The sequence below is a fragment of the Helicoverpa armigera genome, chromosome 18 (assembly GCF_030705265.1).
Source record: "Helicoverpa armigera isolate CAAS_96S chromosome 18, ASM3070526v1, whole genome shotgun sequence".
Taxonomy (NCBI): Eukaryota; Metazoa; Arthropoda; class Insecta; order Lepidoptera; family Noctuidae; genus Helicoverpa; species Helicoverpa armigera.
Window position 1 is genome coordinate 1,404,270 of NC_087137.1, and position 15,890 is coordinate 1,420,159.

Below are 15,890 nucleotides of genomic sequence, written 5' to 3' on the forward strand. Positions count from 1 at the left end.
TAAAGATGAATTATTTGTTTTATATATCTTGAAAGGATGTCGTTTTAGATAAATTGGCTTTTTGTGAAATGAAAATTTCAGTTGGGACAAGTTTTTGACTATTTACAGTCCGTACCAAATATATATACGTTTCTGAAGTGAGCTAAGTACTCTTCTTCACAAAATAAAACTGGCAAAATATGTTGTAATATAAAATATCCAGGATCTCTTTCAAAGAAAATACAATATACACGCAAAAATATTTTGAAAAACACCAACTTTTCTGAACACTACGACTCCTGCCTTTACCCCAAAGGGTATCCCGCAAAGATACCCGTCGGAACTTCGGTCGTCATACGAAACCGTGATTGATTATATCGTATCAAACATCGCACAGTGCTGATATGAAAAAACTTTGCCGACTGTACCAAACTAATATTATCGGATTGTGAGCGCTTTTTGATGATAGTAGCTTTGAACTTCGGAGGGTATTTGTGTATGGGTACGTACATACCCTTTTGGGTTTAGCTGTTTACATTCTAGTGTTAATACACAAATGTTTTTGGAGATATTTGAGGTTACACATATTTTTGCTTTCAAGTATACGTTATTTTTTAGTTAGTGTGTGTCTGGCTGTTTCTCGTGCTTTTGTCCTCGTCCGTGGCAATAACTCGATGTACCCGTATAAAAAGTAGACCTATAGCTTTCCTCGATAAATGGATTATCTCTAACTGAAAGTCTTCCGAATCGGTCAAACGGTGTGACTAATGTTTCAGGTTATAATTGCAGGACACTTTTTCCACCTTTACATTTCAAACATAGGTATCTTTAAACACAACCAGTCTTTTCTTTATCTACGCTTGGAAAAATCCTACCGGTCCTACGGCATATCATTATATATTTGATAATATTAGTCGAGTCACTAATCCCAAAGTAGGCAGTTCATACAATATTGAGCTAAGTCTTCATCTTTTCGACCCCTATTCCTAAATTCCGGGAAAACATGTCGTATTGTGCCCGGGTATCAGAGCCGAGATATTAAACGTATACATACAATGTACATAATATTACATATTCTGTACATAGAGGTCCCTTGGGTAAATAGAATTCGGCGTCTTCTTGAAACGGTTTTCCTCGATAACAGAATTTTTCGAATGTACGGGCGGGGATTGTGTTTTTAGGCGCTGCGTTTTTATCATGTGTAGGTAGAATATTGAGTTCATTATATCTTTCTCTTCTTTATATATCTTCGTTAATTCGTTAGTGTAATGAAACAGTTACTTATACATGTTTAACATAAAAATATAATTTATCGGTTGAACTCGCTTTTGACTTCATCTCACCTGATGAAAAACGCCCAACGTCTTTGATTGCTTGTATTCAGGATATCATCATATGCTTACAAGAATAAAATTATTCTGATATAATGAGTGATATGATACAGTTGTTATTCTTATTATAATTCCGAAAAAAATTGCAAAAAAGTCGTTACAATTCCCGAATCTGCCTCCATATATTTCCATCCCAGGATTCGGGGTGCAATGTCAGCAAAAGATTTAGGTAAATTGACACGAGCCCGGGAACTTATTGTGTATTATGGAGAGAAACGTGTTTTGTGTGAAACGACATCGAATCAGCTGCTCATGTAGTCATCTGGGTTTTTAATACTAGGGGGACATGGATTGAGCGAAAAAGCTTTGAAAAAGTGGTAGAAAAGTCATGAAACTATTATTATATGATTTTATAACTGGTGGACTTTCAAGGGTGTTAAATAAGTGAAAATCTAGGATTTCAGGCACGATGCAGTCAAAAAAGAAAAAGTCAAATGTTTAGCTTATAATATGCTGAAAAAGTAAAAAGTTGTACTCTTGATGAAAATCAAAATGGATGCCCTAGCTATTCAAAGCACACCGCTACTACCTATTTATTGACTCGTTACCATTATATGTATACATATTGTGTAACTAAAAAGTTAAATCAACCAAAATATTCTTAAAATTATGACATCAACAGCTACCAACAGAACAGACAAATAAATTCTTGGTGTCAACGCTACACTTCGTAAAAACTATATCGCTGGCAATTCAAACGTACGGATGGTCGTTATTTATGGCCAGTGCTGTTACCGTTCGTATCGGCTTTCTGAATCTACTTGTATTCGATCGACAGCCTTGTTTTGTCCTTGTGAAACATGGTGGAATGTAGAATTAAGGTGGCCGAATTTCAAAATGGCAACTGAATTGGACCTATTTTTAGTGGAAATAAGTTTTTCAACCAAGGGCATCAAGCTACTTATAGCTTCCTTTGAGGTTGGAACTATTTCCAAGAAGCTTGTTCATAACTTCCAACTCATTGTGCGCACTCCATAAAATTATGCAGAACTACAACAAACAAAACTCAAACAGGAAGTTCCAAATCCAAAATTTGGCGCCATAATAACATCCATTGTAACGCTTCTGTGTCATGTAAATTCAAATATCGAAACTACAAACAAAGCGCGGGAACAATCACAAAAACACTATACACAAATTACATTCCAAATTCAAACATACACTGATTAGAACAGAACAGAGCCGAGTCACGTTGCGCCAATTAGAAAACGGTCCCGAATTAATTTGAAAATGGAACACTCGATTTTGATGTAGTGGAATCTGTCGCTGTGGGCTTTGTCTTCTGCAAACAAACAAATACCAACTTCATGTTAACATATTAAAGTCTAATTCCGAACGTGATGAAATTCGCCCAAACTCATGAGATAATAGGTGAAAGACTGAATGTCATTCACGGGTTTTTGTGTCAATTAAATTTCTACCTTATTAATGCATCATAAGGTTGTTTTTACGTCGCCACCTGAAATGAAATTAGTAAATGTGTTCTGCTTGGGTCCAATTTGTGTGATATTTTGTTCTAATAGGCAATTTATAAAATGTCGTTCAGTGTCATTTCGTCTTATTTATTATTATTTTTATGAGGAGCCTTTCTTGGGCCTGAGGAATTTTTCTGAGGGAAAGAAAGATATTTTAGGAGATAGCAATTTTTACCTTGTCCCTTATAAAGTATGGAAGTACACATAAATCTGGGAAGAAAGTAAGTTATCGGCAATAAATCTAGCGTCGGTTGGCTCGTAGACCGGCCATGTAGTAAGAAATTAATGGCATTGCCATCTTTTAATTTCTCCTTTCTATCCTTAGGTTCTCGGTCTGGTGTTTTTATCTTTTGCAGTACGTTGCTTTTGAACGAGAAATATGGTTTCGAGATAAAATATTTTAGAAGGCTGCAAATGGAGTTTTAAAGATTTTTTTCTGATTGATAAGGTAAATCCTTCTAAAGATATATTTTTTTTTACTTTTCAAAATATTTTATTTTACTTAGATAAGAATATTATGTGCACTATATTTACAAACTATAACAATTTCACTAAAAATAAAATACTAAATACAAAACATAAAAATATATATAAAAGAAACTATATAATTTCGAAATAAATAATTTAACATAAAGAAACTGACCACTAATTTCTGCACGATACTGTACTTACATCACTCCCTTGCCAAACTTACGTGCACGACAGTGTACTATCTAACAAGTCGGTCGAAACTTGACATCGTTACTCCTCATTAAAGGGTATCGAGTGGAACAAAGCAGGTACCGTCGCGTTCATTGGGCAGGACCCACATTTCTGAGCAAAAGGCATTTTTGTGTGTAGTCACGGAAGAAGGAAAATGGAGATGTCATAATGAAGGTAGGTCAAGCAACGTACAGTAGGCGTGATTAGTTACAAGAACTATCGAGATGTTCGGGTTCCTTGTCAAATCAAAATGAAACTGTCAAAGATTGGTCTTGATTGATTGGTGATTTTATTTTGAAAATAATGGTCGTGTTCCATTGGAGTCGTGTAAGGAAAGAGCTAATAACCTTCCTCGCGTTTTAGCACGCTACTTTCTTAGGAGATTTTGCGTTATGTATTGTGTTATCTCTGTTAGTCATTTGTTCTCCATGGTATGGTACTGGCAGCTACAGTCATTTTCTTGATTACTGTACTCGAGCGTACAATTTCTGTCAAGAATTCGTTCTGAATGCGGAAAATTCTTTTTTTTGCCCGCCTTTTTTTGTAGTACGCTTTTCATATAGTTCAGTGCTGTTGGCCTAGAAAAAAATGGGGGGAATTTGTGAGTTAGCTTGAATAGGCTTGTTATGTTCATTCTTGTATTAATTGTATGATACTTGGTGAAATTATATCAATGAGGGACTTAATGATGACCGAAGTGTGGAAAGTGTTACTAATTCGGGTTATTTATAAGTTTTTAACACAAGGTTTTCTTGCATTCTCTTTAGAGAACCATACGGCGTACTCTTTTGAAATGTAACTTTTTGCTCAAATATAGTTTATATAAAATATAGATTACTACGCTACAACCTCATTGTATGTGCGACCTATAAAAATCTGAATACATTACTTGTTATATATGTACAAAAAATATACTTATTGTAAATATTCAACAATTTTTAACATCCTCTCTTTCTTTCGCAGACTGCGTCCACCTGCAACTCTACAAAGACTTAAAAGAACGTCAGAAGAATGGTCAGACGAAGGCTTCACTCTCCCTCCAGCAGTACCTGGGCATAGAGTCAGGGTTCACCCTGGACAAGGAGTCCAATACCCTGGCCATATTGTGTGAGGATGTCGTCCCGGTGCTGGCGTTTGATACCAGGGAGATCCTGATACAGTGGAGGGTCAAAGTGAGTATGGGTTTGGTTTTTCTTCATTCACGATGGTTTTCTGAATCCAACTTGTCGGTTTTGACATTAGCTCCATATTTATGACTCAATCGAATCGCCAAACGATTGGTTATATAGAGCATTGGTTATTGAGCAACTGCCTATCTGACCTCATCCCAGTTATCTGGGCTTCCTGATATTCCTTGGTAAGTCTTGGTAAGCGCTAAAGCAAAGCATGATCGTTCCTTCAGAAACACGGAGGAACGCCGAAAGCACTCCACGAACCGTGCCAAACGTTGCTTAACCTTATGATCGATCGACCCGTGTGGTTGTTATTTAACCACGAGCTCCATTAACGACCAACAAGAGAATACAAAAACTAACAAATAAATAGCAGTGCACACCGTGGCTCTATTTGTCTTATTGTGTTTAACACGCTTTATTTACTAGACTTTAAATAAAAGTACAGAAAGGAACTGTTAGTGTATTTACTTGGAACAATACTGGCGCAGTTTTAGAAGAAATAAAGTTTAACTTCGAAGACAATTGAAGGTATCCTGTGAGTTACTAACATTGATTGCCAAGACATAAAAAGAACAAACTCTTTTCTGACTTAAAAATACATATTTATTTAGTCTTACCAAATTAAACCACTGCTTATACTTATACCAAAAGATACATGTATTGCCATAAAATTGCAATAAAATTATAACTCCTTTGGATAATATATAACAGGCAAGTTACATATTATTCATTCTAGTAATCTTCATCATCTCACCAATAAGAAGTCCAAAATAATATGTTTAAAAAAAAAATGGAAAAGGCCGGGTGATGATGAAATCCCAAGTACCGGTTTGTAATCCAAACTAATATTATCCAAACTAATATTATAAATGCGAAAGTAACTCTGTCTGTCTGTCTGTCTGTCTGTCTGTCTGTCTGTCTGTCTTTTCTTCACGCCTAAACTACTGAACCGATTTGTGTGAAATTTGGTACAGACATAGTTTGAAACTTGAGAAAGGACATAGGATAGTTTTTATTACAAAAAAAATAAAAATAAAATTATTCCGGACATATAGCGCCATCTATTGGTCAAATCAAAAATCTGCTGGTAGTCACTATTCCACGCGAACGAAGTTGCGGGCAAAAGCTAGTTCAACATAATGCAGTAGTAGCAACACTTGAAGCCAACAAAAAGGCCCAAAAAACTACCTAAAAAAAGTTATTTTTCTAATTCTAATTTTAAAAATTCTCTTCTCACAGGTCCAACACAACCTAGGCGGCAGCAAAGAGTTCGCAGCCGTCATCATCTCGTCGCCCACTGGGGCCAACATACGCGCGGGCCCCGTCAGACTGCACGCGTGCGGGCCCCGGCTAGCGCTGTGTGCGTCGCGCCCGCCTGAAGTGTTAGCGTTGTGGGACGTCAAATTGCTCAGGTTAGTGATTAAAAAATAAGAATTCAATTAAAAGTTAAATCATAGACTACGTGGTCTAATTTAGAAGGTGTTTCTCAAGTAATAGGACTTTACTTGCGAGGTGTTTTATATGTGGCCTTTTTACATGTTATCTTGCATATAGAAAGCACCAAAACTTCTAAGTGTCAAAAAGAGAACTGCTGCGTTTAAGGTTTACTTTTCTTCTGTTAATATCTTGGTACACGGTCCCAACTTTAGCCAAGACTCAAATCTTAACCGCCCCGCCATTAAACCTTCAAAAAAAAGAGACAAAATTTCCAAACTGCAAAACTCCAATTAACTTAAGATAACCCAAAAACTCACCATCTTTACCAAAGAGGAAAAAACTCAAAAAAAAAGATGGCCGCCAAGAAATTCCCGCGGTTATCATCCGTACTTCTAAAGTGCGTTTAATAGGTACACCCGTAACTTTGTTCACGACTAATCTTTACGCGTTTTCCTGAAAAATGTCCTCGATAATTTACCTTTACCTGGTAACTTTAGTTAGCTGTCAGTTTGAAATGCGCGCGAAAGTTTGACCCAGTTTGTAGATTGAAGGGATTAATGTTTTGGATTTGGGTAGTTAATCTTACGATGAGCAGGTGAGGTTAGAATGTGTCTTTAAGGTTTAAAAAAATAATCTTTAAGTCTACAAGAATATAATCTTGACGCAAATATTGTCTAAGTTCTGTTTAAACGAGAGAAAACACAAATCTATTTTTGACACGCAACAAAAATCACCTTAATTTTTCCCAGTATTTCCAAAAAATAACCTTTTAGCATGTCAACATCTTAAACTACATTTTACCATCTGAAACATTTTCTAGATAGGTAGATACTTAATATATAATACTTATGCAGGTCGCCTCGAAAAGGTATCTGTGGAGATCTAAGGGGGAGGCCTATGTTCAGCAGTGGACGTCCTGTGGCTGAGATGATGATGAGATACTTAAACAATATGCAAATTACACAGGTTATTGAAGATCAAATACGTCATTACATAGGCATTTACACTTAAACACAAATGTCCTAAGGTTAGATTAGGTTAGCATACATTAAGGCAATTCCATCGCTACTATTGTAGTGTTCTCTAAGTGGCGTCGTCACGAACACTCGATGTAAACTGATTAATTATAATTATAGCATAATGCAATCTGTAAAGGTTTGATGGTAACTAGATCTAAGGTATTTACAGATTTAAATAGCTCTTACTTGATTTTACTTATAAAACTATTGTTAGAGTAAGAATATCTCGAAAGTCATCTGTTAAAATAAACATAATTTTCTTATCCTACTACTATAGTAAAGTCAAACGTTTGTAATTATGTATACCCAAGTAAATAGGGTATGGGCAATGCACCCTTAACATCATCATCATCTCAGCCATAGGACGTCCACTGCTGAACATAGATACCTGTTGGAGGCGACCTGCATCCAGCGTCTTCCGGCGACCTTTATAAGGTCGTCTGTCCACCTTGTTGGTGGACGTCCTACGCTGCGCTTGCTAGTCCGTGGTTTCCACTCCAGCACCCTTAACATAATTTTACTTAATTTCATACTCCCTTTTTTTCGAGAAACTTAATGAATAAGTAAAAGCTATATTGTTATAACACAGCTTACATAAATCAAATACTTAAACCCTCAAACCAGCCCCAGTAATAAGTAGCTCCCTTCACCTGAAAGATTAATTTGTCCAACAACCGCAGTCAACCATTAATTTAATGAAGATTGTATTTAATAGCCTCAAAAGTTGTTACCTTTATAGGGACATACATAAAGTGTAGACCCATAGGCTCCCCTCACTCATAACTGAGTCCCCTAAAGGTCTAAAATTCGCCCCACAGACAGTCATTAAAAATACATACACTAGAGTACTCCATTCGATTATCGAATCACATTTTTGTCGACACCAAAGAGATGAGCGTTTAACTTTTTTTCTACTTTTATAAATCAACCTTTTTGGCGACATTTAAGTTGAATACAGGAGAGATAACTTTTAGTGGTCAAGGGTTTATTTCCACAGCAAGCCCTAAAGTTCTCAGCTTATTAACAATGCAAGAAAAGATAAAACATTTTCAGTGCAACGCTGCCAACAAAAAGTTCTCTATTCAAAAACTCTTTTTCAAAAATTCCGTACCTCCGGCTTAACAGAAAACAAGCCAGAAACAAAAGACGGGTAAAAAGGCAACTTAACATTATGATCAGCTATTAAAAGTCATTAAAACTCGTATTTAACTGAACAGTTCCGACGATTATAACCGAGCCATTCCGCTGTATTTTTACGAACCTCCATTTTGGATATTTTTAACGACTTGAAGAAACTTGGCGGAAATGCGAAATCTAAGAATTGTGCCAATGAATTATAAAAGAGGTTGGAATACTTTAATATTTCCGGGATTGTACTTTTGGCATGTTTAAAAATAGCAAACTGTAATATTTCAAAAGATTATTTAGTGGGTTTTTTTGGGAAAATGTGGGCTTACTTTTTGTTCTTTTTTCTGCTGACAGATTACGTTCTTAATGAGAAATTGATGATGTCATAAAAAGTGTCATAACGTACATTTTGATGTAAAACCTGCACGTATCGTCGTGGTTATTAACATTTTATTTGAAAACGTTTTACATTACAACGATCAAATATTTACTTTCTGAAATTACTTTGAAGTAGCTAAGTTTTAATACGACGTGTAAAGTTCTGTTTTTCTTGGAAAATCTCTGTTTAACCTGCGGCTGTAGATTTTAATTAAAAAAAGAAAAATATTCATAGAAAAGAAAAATTTTGAAAATTAGGGGTCGGCACAACATATCATCTTCCTTCTCTAAGTATTTTTTTTCTTTTTTAACTCACACACTTCAGAAAGGCTTGACCACACTCGAGCCTCCTTACAGACATAAGTCGGCCATTTTCCCCCTCTCCAACAAATCATCTCATAATGCCGTGACGTCGCTAATAACAGGGGAATTAATAACTTGCTCTAGTGTGTTCTCGATATATTGTGTATCAAGCGAAAAATAAATTGCTTTTCGCTCCGATCGTGTGATACAAAGAATGCACTTATCAGTTTTGCTTTTGGTCAAATAGTTTTGCCGTGAGTGAAAATAAAATTGGAGTATGGTGACAAATAGTTTTGGCTGTATTTTGGATTAACAAAATTGAAGAGTGATTGTTAGATAATAGCTCTTCTCAAAGGATTTTTGTTATATTTTTTCAATTCCTAGACCAACGTAAAGAAAACCAATTTTCTATTAACAGCGTTCAAATCATACTCTCTACTCTGCTCTGCTTTATAATTTTACGCCCACTGTATGTTCTTATTACAAGATATCTAAACCCTAACAATAAAAAATAAAACACGGAGAGAGATAGGGAAATGGAATTCCAAAAAAACACTCTCTAAATACACCTAGAAATAAAAAACTAAAACACACAAAACTGTTTGACTTGCCCGCTTTTCTATTCCTTCTACAAATACCAGTAACATATTCTTTCATAAAATTACCTACAAGTAACAACATTGAATAACGTATCGAGCTTTACTTACATGTTTCCATGTACAATGTATTTTCCTTTCCTTAGATATATTTATTCTATTTCTTATTTCCAGATAAAAGTACAAGCGGGTCTCATATTTCTTTCTGAGACCTTCTAGCCTTTCATGGTTCATAAAATAAGCCAACCCACTTCATACAGTTAGAGTAACAGTAGACTACAGACTGAAAAATCGGCCGACATTTGACTCGATGGTTACCAACAATTTTTATTAAAAAAAATCTTAATTCCAATCATACTTTTCAGTCGATCTGATGCCGGCTAAATACCTGATCTTTGTAATGTGCGTACTACCATTCATCTTTATACTGATTTATGAGCCCAAACAAACGGCCGATTAAAAGTTTGTAGTATGCGCGTACTCTTAAGGTTATGTTTCTAAGAAGGTTACAAGTTTCCTCTACAATATCATAATAACAATCCAATTATGTTAGCCGCTAATCTAAATTCCAAGAACAGTGTTTAGCGTAAGTTTTCCCGCAGCGAAATTACTTACTAATAGTTTATTCGCAGAACCAACATTCGTACCTCTTTGAAAAAGCGGATATGTTTAAATTTTCATCCGTTTCTCTCATAACTTCAGCGTTAATGAAAAACCGGTAAACCATGGTTACATAACCGCTATAACCCAACAAAAGCCCTGTGCATTTACCGCATAAAATTTAAACATGGTGCCCAACTTTCATTTCATCTTAAATTAAATAATGCCCTAGGGCGATGCACGTTGGGCCAATAATTTGGCCAATATTGGCCGGCGTGGCTGGGTGTGCCAACGGTGGCTAATTTCATTATTAAGTCGTGTACACACTCGTGCCTACAACTATTCCTTGTGGATTAAGCCGCGGTTAGATGCAACAAGCCCAAGTTTTAGGCGGTACTTTGATAATAACAATTTTGTTCAAACTTGGCTTATTAGAGGCGATAAGGAAAGTGGCTGTTCTCCAGCACTGGTTATTAAAAGTAACTATGTCTAGATTTATACTGAATTTTAACGTTACATTATAGGTGACAAATATTACGTTCAATCTCGTTGTGGGTGAAAACTGTAAAAGAGACAACAATTATAATTTCTGAAAAACCAATCTTTTAAGAAAAAAAATAGATACGTTTATTAAAAACATTCATTTGTACATAAACAAAAACTTAATCCCGTACAACATAATAAATAACTCAAAAAACTTGCACAAAACAAAAGACACAAAAAGAGTTCAAAAATCCCAAAGAAAAAAAAACAAAACTTTCAAAGAAGTTTCCGCAATTCCGCTGGAAGTTTACTCCGTTACCACACCGCGCGTGCTGCCGCCTCGAGCGATATTCCTTAACTGAACAAACAGCGCCCTAATGAGCTTGCCAGTGCGAAATAATACCAGCTACAATTCGTTGCGATGGCAACACTTTGATGTGGCGCCTCCTTTATTTGCGCGCGGTAATTAATAATTACAAAGCTTGATTGTAATCATGTGTTTTGTAATTCAATATTGATTCGGAAGCTGTACCGTTCAGTGTGGGATTTTGGTATTGTTATACCTATAACAATAATTTTGAGATATACATCATAGGTAATTCGGAACGGAAAGAAAAAGCATGGAATAGTTGTTACTTTCTTACTCACTTTACCAATAAATGGAGTCTCTGTACAAAAGGTTTGACAACGTCATAAAAGTTTTAGTCCTAATTTCCATTAAAGGTTTCACAAGCTATGAAAAATTTGTCTTTATGGAGAGATAACATATCGATACAAAGACAATATGTGTCAAATTGCTTCTACAAACAACGACAAATACTCTACGAACCTATAACAAAATTGCCCAAAATACAAAACAAAAGAAAGCATATGATATTAATGCATCGATTAACAACACGCCATCGTATTGTCTGTGCCCCAGCGTTCAATTTCCGCGCCCATCGAATATACATGACATTGCATTTTTCACCCTTACTCTGTAAAGTCTAGTTGATCGGGTTCTGAAAATCGTCTGACGGCTTTGGGTGAGTATATTTTTCTGTGAGAAGGACTATCAACATTGCATTTAGACATTAATAATAATGTGCAGTATATGAGGAGGATTTATTAACTGTTTAAATTCAGTGAAGCTTAATCCTGGAAGAATATAATAATTTCAATAAAAAATATCTCAAACTTTAATAGACTTATAAACACTAATTTAATTTTTTTGCCAAGAAGCAACTGAAGTTGCTGTTCTGTCAATTAAAATAAGGATTTCATATTAATTTATTCCAAAAACTATTTCTCTTCGCTCTAAATCGGTTCATGAATGAAATCTCCACATGTCTTATGATTATTTCCATAATTACTTCCATAAACTCATTAACTTCCATAATTTATCAATGAAAACTTGCTTAATTAAATACTAAATTTTCACAATAATTTCGCTATAAAATTTCAAAACCAAGCCACATTTCCTTAACCCCAACAAAGATGTCCATAGTTACTTAACAGTAACACATTCAATTACTTAATGGGCGAGCGGCAACAATAAGATTTAACCAACAGTTAAACTGAACCCTCGCGTCGCTAATAGTTGACTAAACAAAGATTAACGTATTACTTAACTTAGTTAAGTGATGCATAGCTTGCTTTTAGTCGAAGAGTCGGAGGTGAGAAATACTTTATCAACTAAATTAAGTTTAAGGAAACAGAAAACTAAAAGATAGATAGTTTAGGATCCAGTAAGATCCAAAATATGTATAAACTTTTTACAAAACGGTTTTCTAAATGGAATACGAACTTCCAGAATTAACAATACTTCATCTCATAAAAGTACAAACTTAATAAATAAAAAAAATAACGAATCCCATTCGTAAAATTCTTCCACCAATAAAAAAACAACAAACAACCATCAACATTCAATAAAAACGTCATTATTTCCTCATTATAACCAAATTGAAACAATCCAAAACTTGACAAAACGGTTCAACATTAATGCAATACAATTTCAAAGGCGTCAATATTCGTAATTTTATTTGATTCTTACTGTTTTTCCGCGGTTCACCCGCGTCCCGTGGGAACTACTGCCCGTACTGGGATAAAGCATAGTCTATAGATATATTTTCTTTGGTACATCTTTGATCTCAGTAACCAAATTAAATTAGGTGACATTATGGGCAGTCTTATCGATAAGTACGATGTCTCCCAGGCAAGAGTGTAGCTATCTAACAACAGTAGAATAATTTTTCAAATGGATTCAATAGTTTGGAGCCAACCAATAAACAAACAAAAAATGGTTTCCTCTATATTCAAATAGTGTAGAAGATAATGCAATGGTTTTCGCCTCCGTCTCCTCAACTATATTACTTTAACTTATTGAATGGATCCCTTACATAAATAAGTAGGCAAGTACAAAGGGCAGGCTTAGTTAACAGACGTTGCATGTTTTATTCAGGTGTTCAGCCGGGGTAGGCAGACAGGTAGTGATTGAAGAAGTTTAGGATATTCTATTAGTTTTATTGGAAACTATCTTCGTCTTTATATGTAAAACATTGTTGAAAGGTTCTTCTTACCTACAGACAGACATGTGTTGCTCGGGAGTTTGTAGCGCCACTTCGTCTTCCCAACAAAAACACATAGGAAGTGGTGAAATGTGGGCGTTTTGTAATACTGTCTTTTGTAAATTTTTTGACGTTCTAAAAGTGCTGTTTAGCAGCCAAGTTTCAATAAATTATTTTTTATTTGATTTGTCTGCAAGTTTGCTTGAATTATATGAATAGCTTTTCCTGCATTATGTTTTTATTTTGACAGTCAGTGGGAAGGCCCACTGTCGGTGCAGCGGCGTGAGGAAGTGTTAGTTACTTGTCTCTTGCTGACTAAAACTACCATGTCCCTTCTAGAACGCTTTGTGTACCAGGGTCGCGGTAACTCCTAAACTTGATTATGTCAAAGCCAATAGATTCACTTGTAGAATTTCATACTTTCGTAAAATGAGAGCAACATGGTCTTTTTAGTCTTGTATTATAGTCCCATATAATCCGGTCCAGCAAAGTCGTGGTGGCCTACTGGGCAAAGAACCAACCTCTCGAGTATGAGGGCGCGGGTTCGATTCCAGGTCAGGCAAGTACCAATGCAACTTTTCTAAGTTTGTATGTACTTTCTAAGTATATCTTAGACACCAAATGACTGTGTTTCGGATGGCACGTTAAACTGTAGGTCCCGGCTGTCATTGAACATCCTTGGCAGTCGTTACGGGTAGTCAGAAGCCAGTAAGTCTGACACCAGTCTAATCAAGGGGTATCGGGTTGCCCGGGTAACTGGGTTGAGGAGGTCAGATAGGCAGTCGCTTCTTGTAAAGCACTGGTACTCAGCTGAATCCGGTTAGACTGGAAGCCGACCCCAACATAGTTTGGGAAAAAGGCTCGGAGGATGATGATAATCCGGTCCAGCTTAAACCATCTACATATGTATAAGTTGAGTTACAAACGCAGATTACAAGACAAAACATAAAGCCAAGCTCACAATAGGTAAACACGAGAACCACTTAAAATAAACAAAAGAAAGCTCGACGCACAATACATAATTTTGCATTCAGAATCCTATTTTACCATTCTTGGCGTGCCAAAGCGATCGCCCCTTAGATTAGAGCAAATAGCCAACAGGACTCGCTATGTCCACAAATGTCTATTGGAAAAGTCACTATCACCGCAAGTACCGCAGGCTCACAACAAAATTGTCATACGCCAATTTGATACATTTGCAAGTTTAACTCACGTCAGCAGCTTACCTTAATAACTTACTATAAAGCCAATGAAAAACCCTTTCGTAAGTCGCTTATAGTGCTTTCTTAGAACTTCTTACAACTTACAGAAGTCACCTACTTACGTCTTTTTACGAAAGCAAGTGTAAAAGGTTACATACTTGACACATATATTTATTCACACTCTGGTATCAAAGACGCTCTTCTATCTATGTCAAAGAGATAGCAGGGCAGTAGCAACTCCGGTTGGTTACATGGTCTAAGCGATCGCCCCATCCCATCATTTTAATAGGAAGGGGAGGTTGATAATCTTGGCCGATGTCAGTCTTTCTACTAAACTAGCATTAGGTTTATTGCAAACTGTGTAAATAATGTGGTATTACACCCCTGTTTTGGTAATAAAGGGTATTTAAAAGATTAAAAGCGTGAAGGTAGCCTTATCGAATTCTCGGCGCAAGATTTTTATCAGACTTGCTATCTATCAAGGGTATATTTTTTAATGTTTAAGTAGTTTAATTATTAACAAAACCATCTAAATACACTTAAACGCAAAACATATCCTTTTAGCACTGCCGTGTTCGGATAAATAAAGCGCAAATGAAAGTATCTATGCTAATGTTTTGTTTGTTTGTAAAGGCTCCGAAACTTCTGAACCGATTTGAAAAATTATTTTACTATTGGGAAGCCAGGCTGTCCCCAAGTTACATGAACTATATTTTGTCCGAATAAGGAAAAAAAATTTCCCCGGGACGAGGAAACCAGGAGAAAACCGTTAGTAGTTAAATAAAACATTCAACCATAGAATTTAATGTTTCTGTTTTCTTATTTTTCTATTCATATTTTGTATGTGATAGACAGGACGAATAAAATTCAAGTGGTTTTTATGTATTGTTATGTAAAGTGACTAGCCGATGCCTTTCAGACAACCTTTTTTGACCCAAAATTTGTTTTCGCTACAGTTTTGTTTATTCCCAAAGTAAGCCATTATGCATAAGTAAGCTGTCTGAAATTCCTTTGAGATATTTTGTTTTAGTTATTTTTTGATTTACACTAAAGAAAACTCGATTACTAGATTCGTATTTTATGAGCGGGAATTTTTATCTAACTTAAACTCAAAATTGGCTTCAAACCCGCACTTTTTGTAACGTCATAATTTACAAAAGTACCGTTAAAACATAAACCTTCTTGGCAGTCAGGGTAAAAAGGAAAACCGATTCTTATTTTGTCCTATATTAAAAAAAAGTGTCAGCATTTTTATATAAAAAAAAAATTTCATGCTGGTAATAGCTTATTTCATTCCTTAATTCTGATATTTTTGGGCCCATTATTTTAAAAGGTACGTTTGTATGTACTATGCTACAAGTCTTTCACAATACCTGTTCTGAAGGACTAGTACTTATAATCTGTAACTTTAAGTGCAGGCAGTATAAAATTTATAGCTGTATTCCCACGAATAATATTCATCGAAATTAAAGTCAC

At 35.5% G+C, this 15,890-nt stretch overlaps 2 protein-coding genes across 2 annotated transcripts in view; one reads left to right on the forward strand and one right to left on the reverse strand.

Annotated features, from left to right (window-relative positions):
* The window catches only part of LOC110373178 (uncharacterized), a 150,668-nt gene that overhangs the window by 120,032 nt on the left and 14,746 nt on the right, over nt 1–15,890 (forward strand). The window contains exons 4-5 of the mRNA XM_049846094.2: nt 4,511–4,719; nt 5,962–6,134. Of these exons, the coding sequence (XP_049702051.2) occupies nt 4,511–4,719; nt 5,962–6,134 (382 nt within the window). The remainder of the gene's footprint in view (nt 1–4,510; nt 4,720–5,961; nt 6,135–15,890) is intronic.
* The window catches only part of LOC110373175 (myeloid leukemia factor), a 238,890-nt gene that overhangs the window by 18,713 nt on the left and 204,287 nt on the right, over nt 1–15,890 (reverse strand). The gene's annotated exons all lie outside the window — the stretch shown is intronic.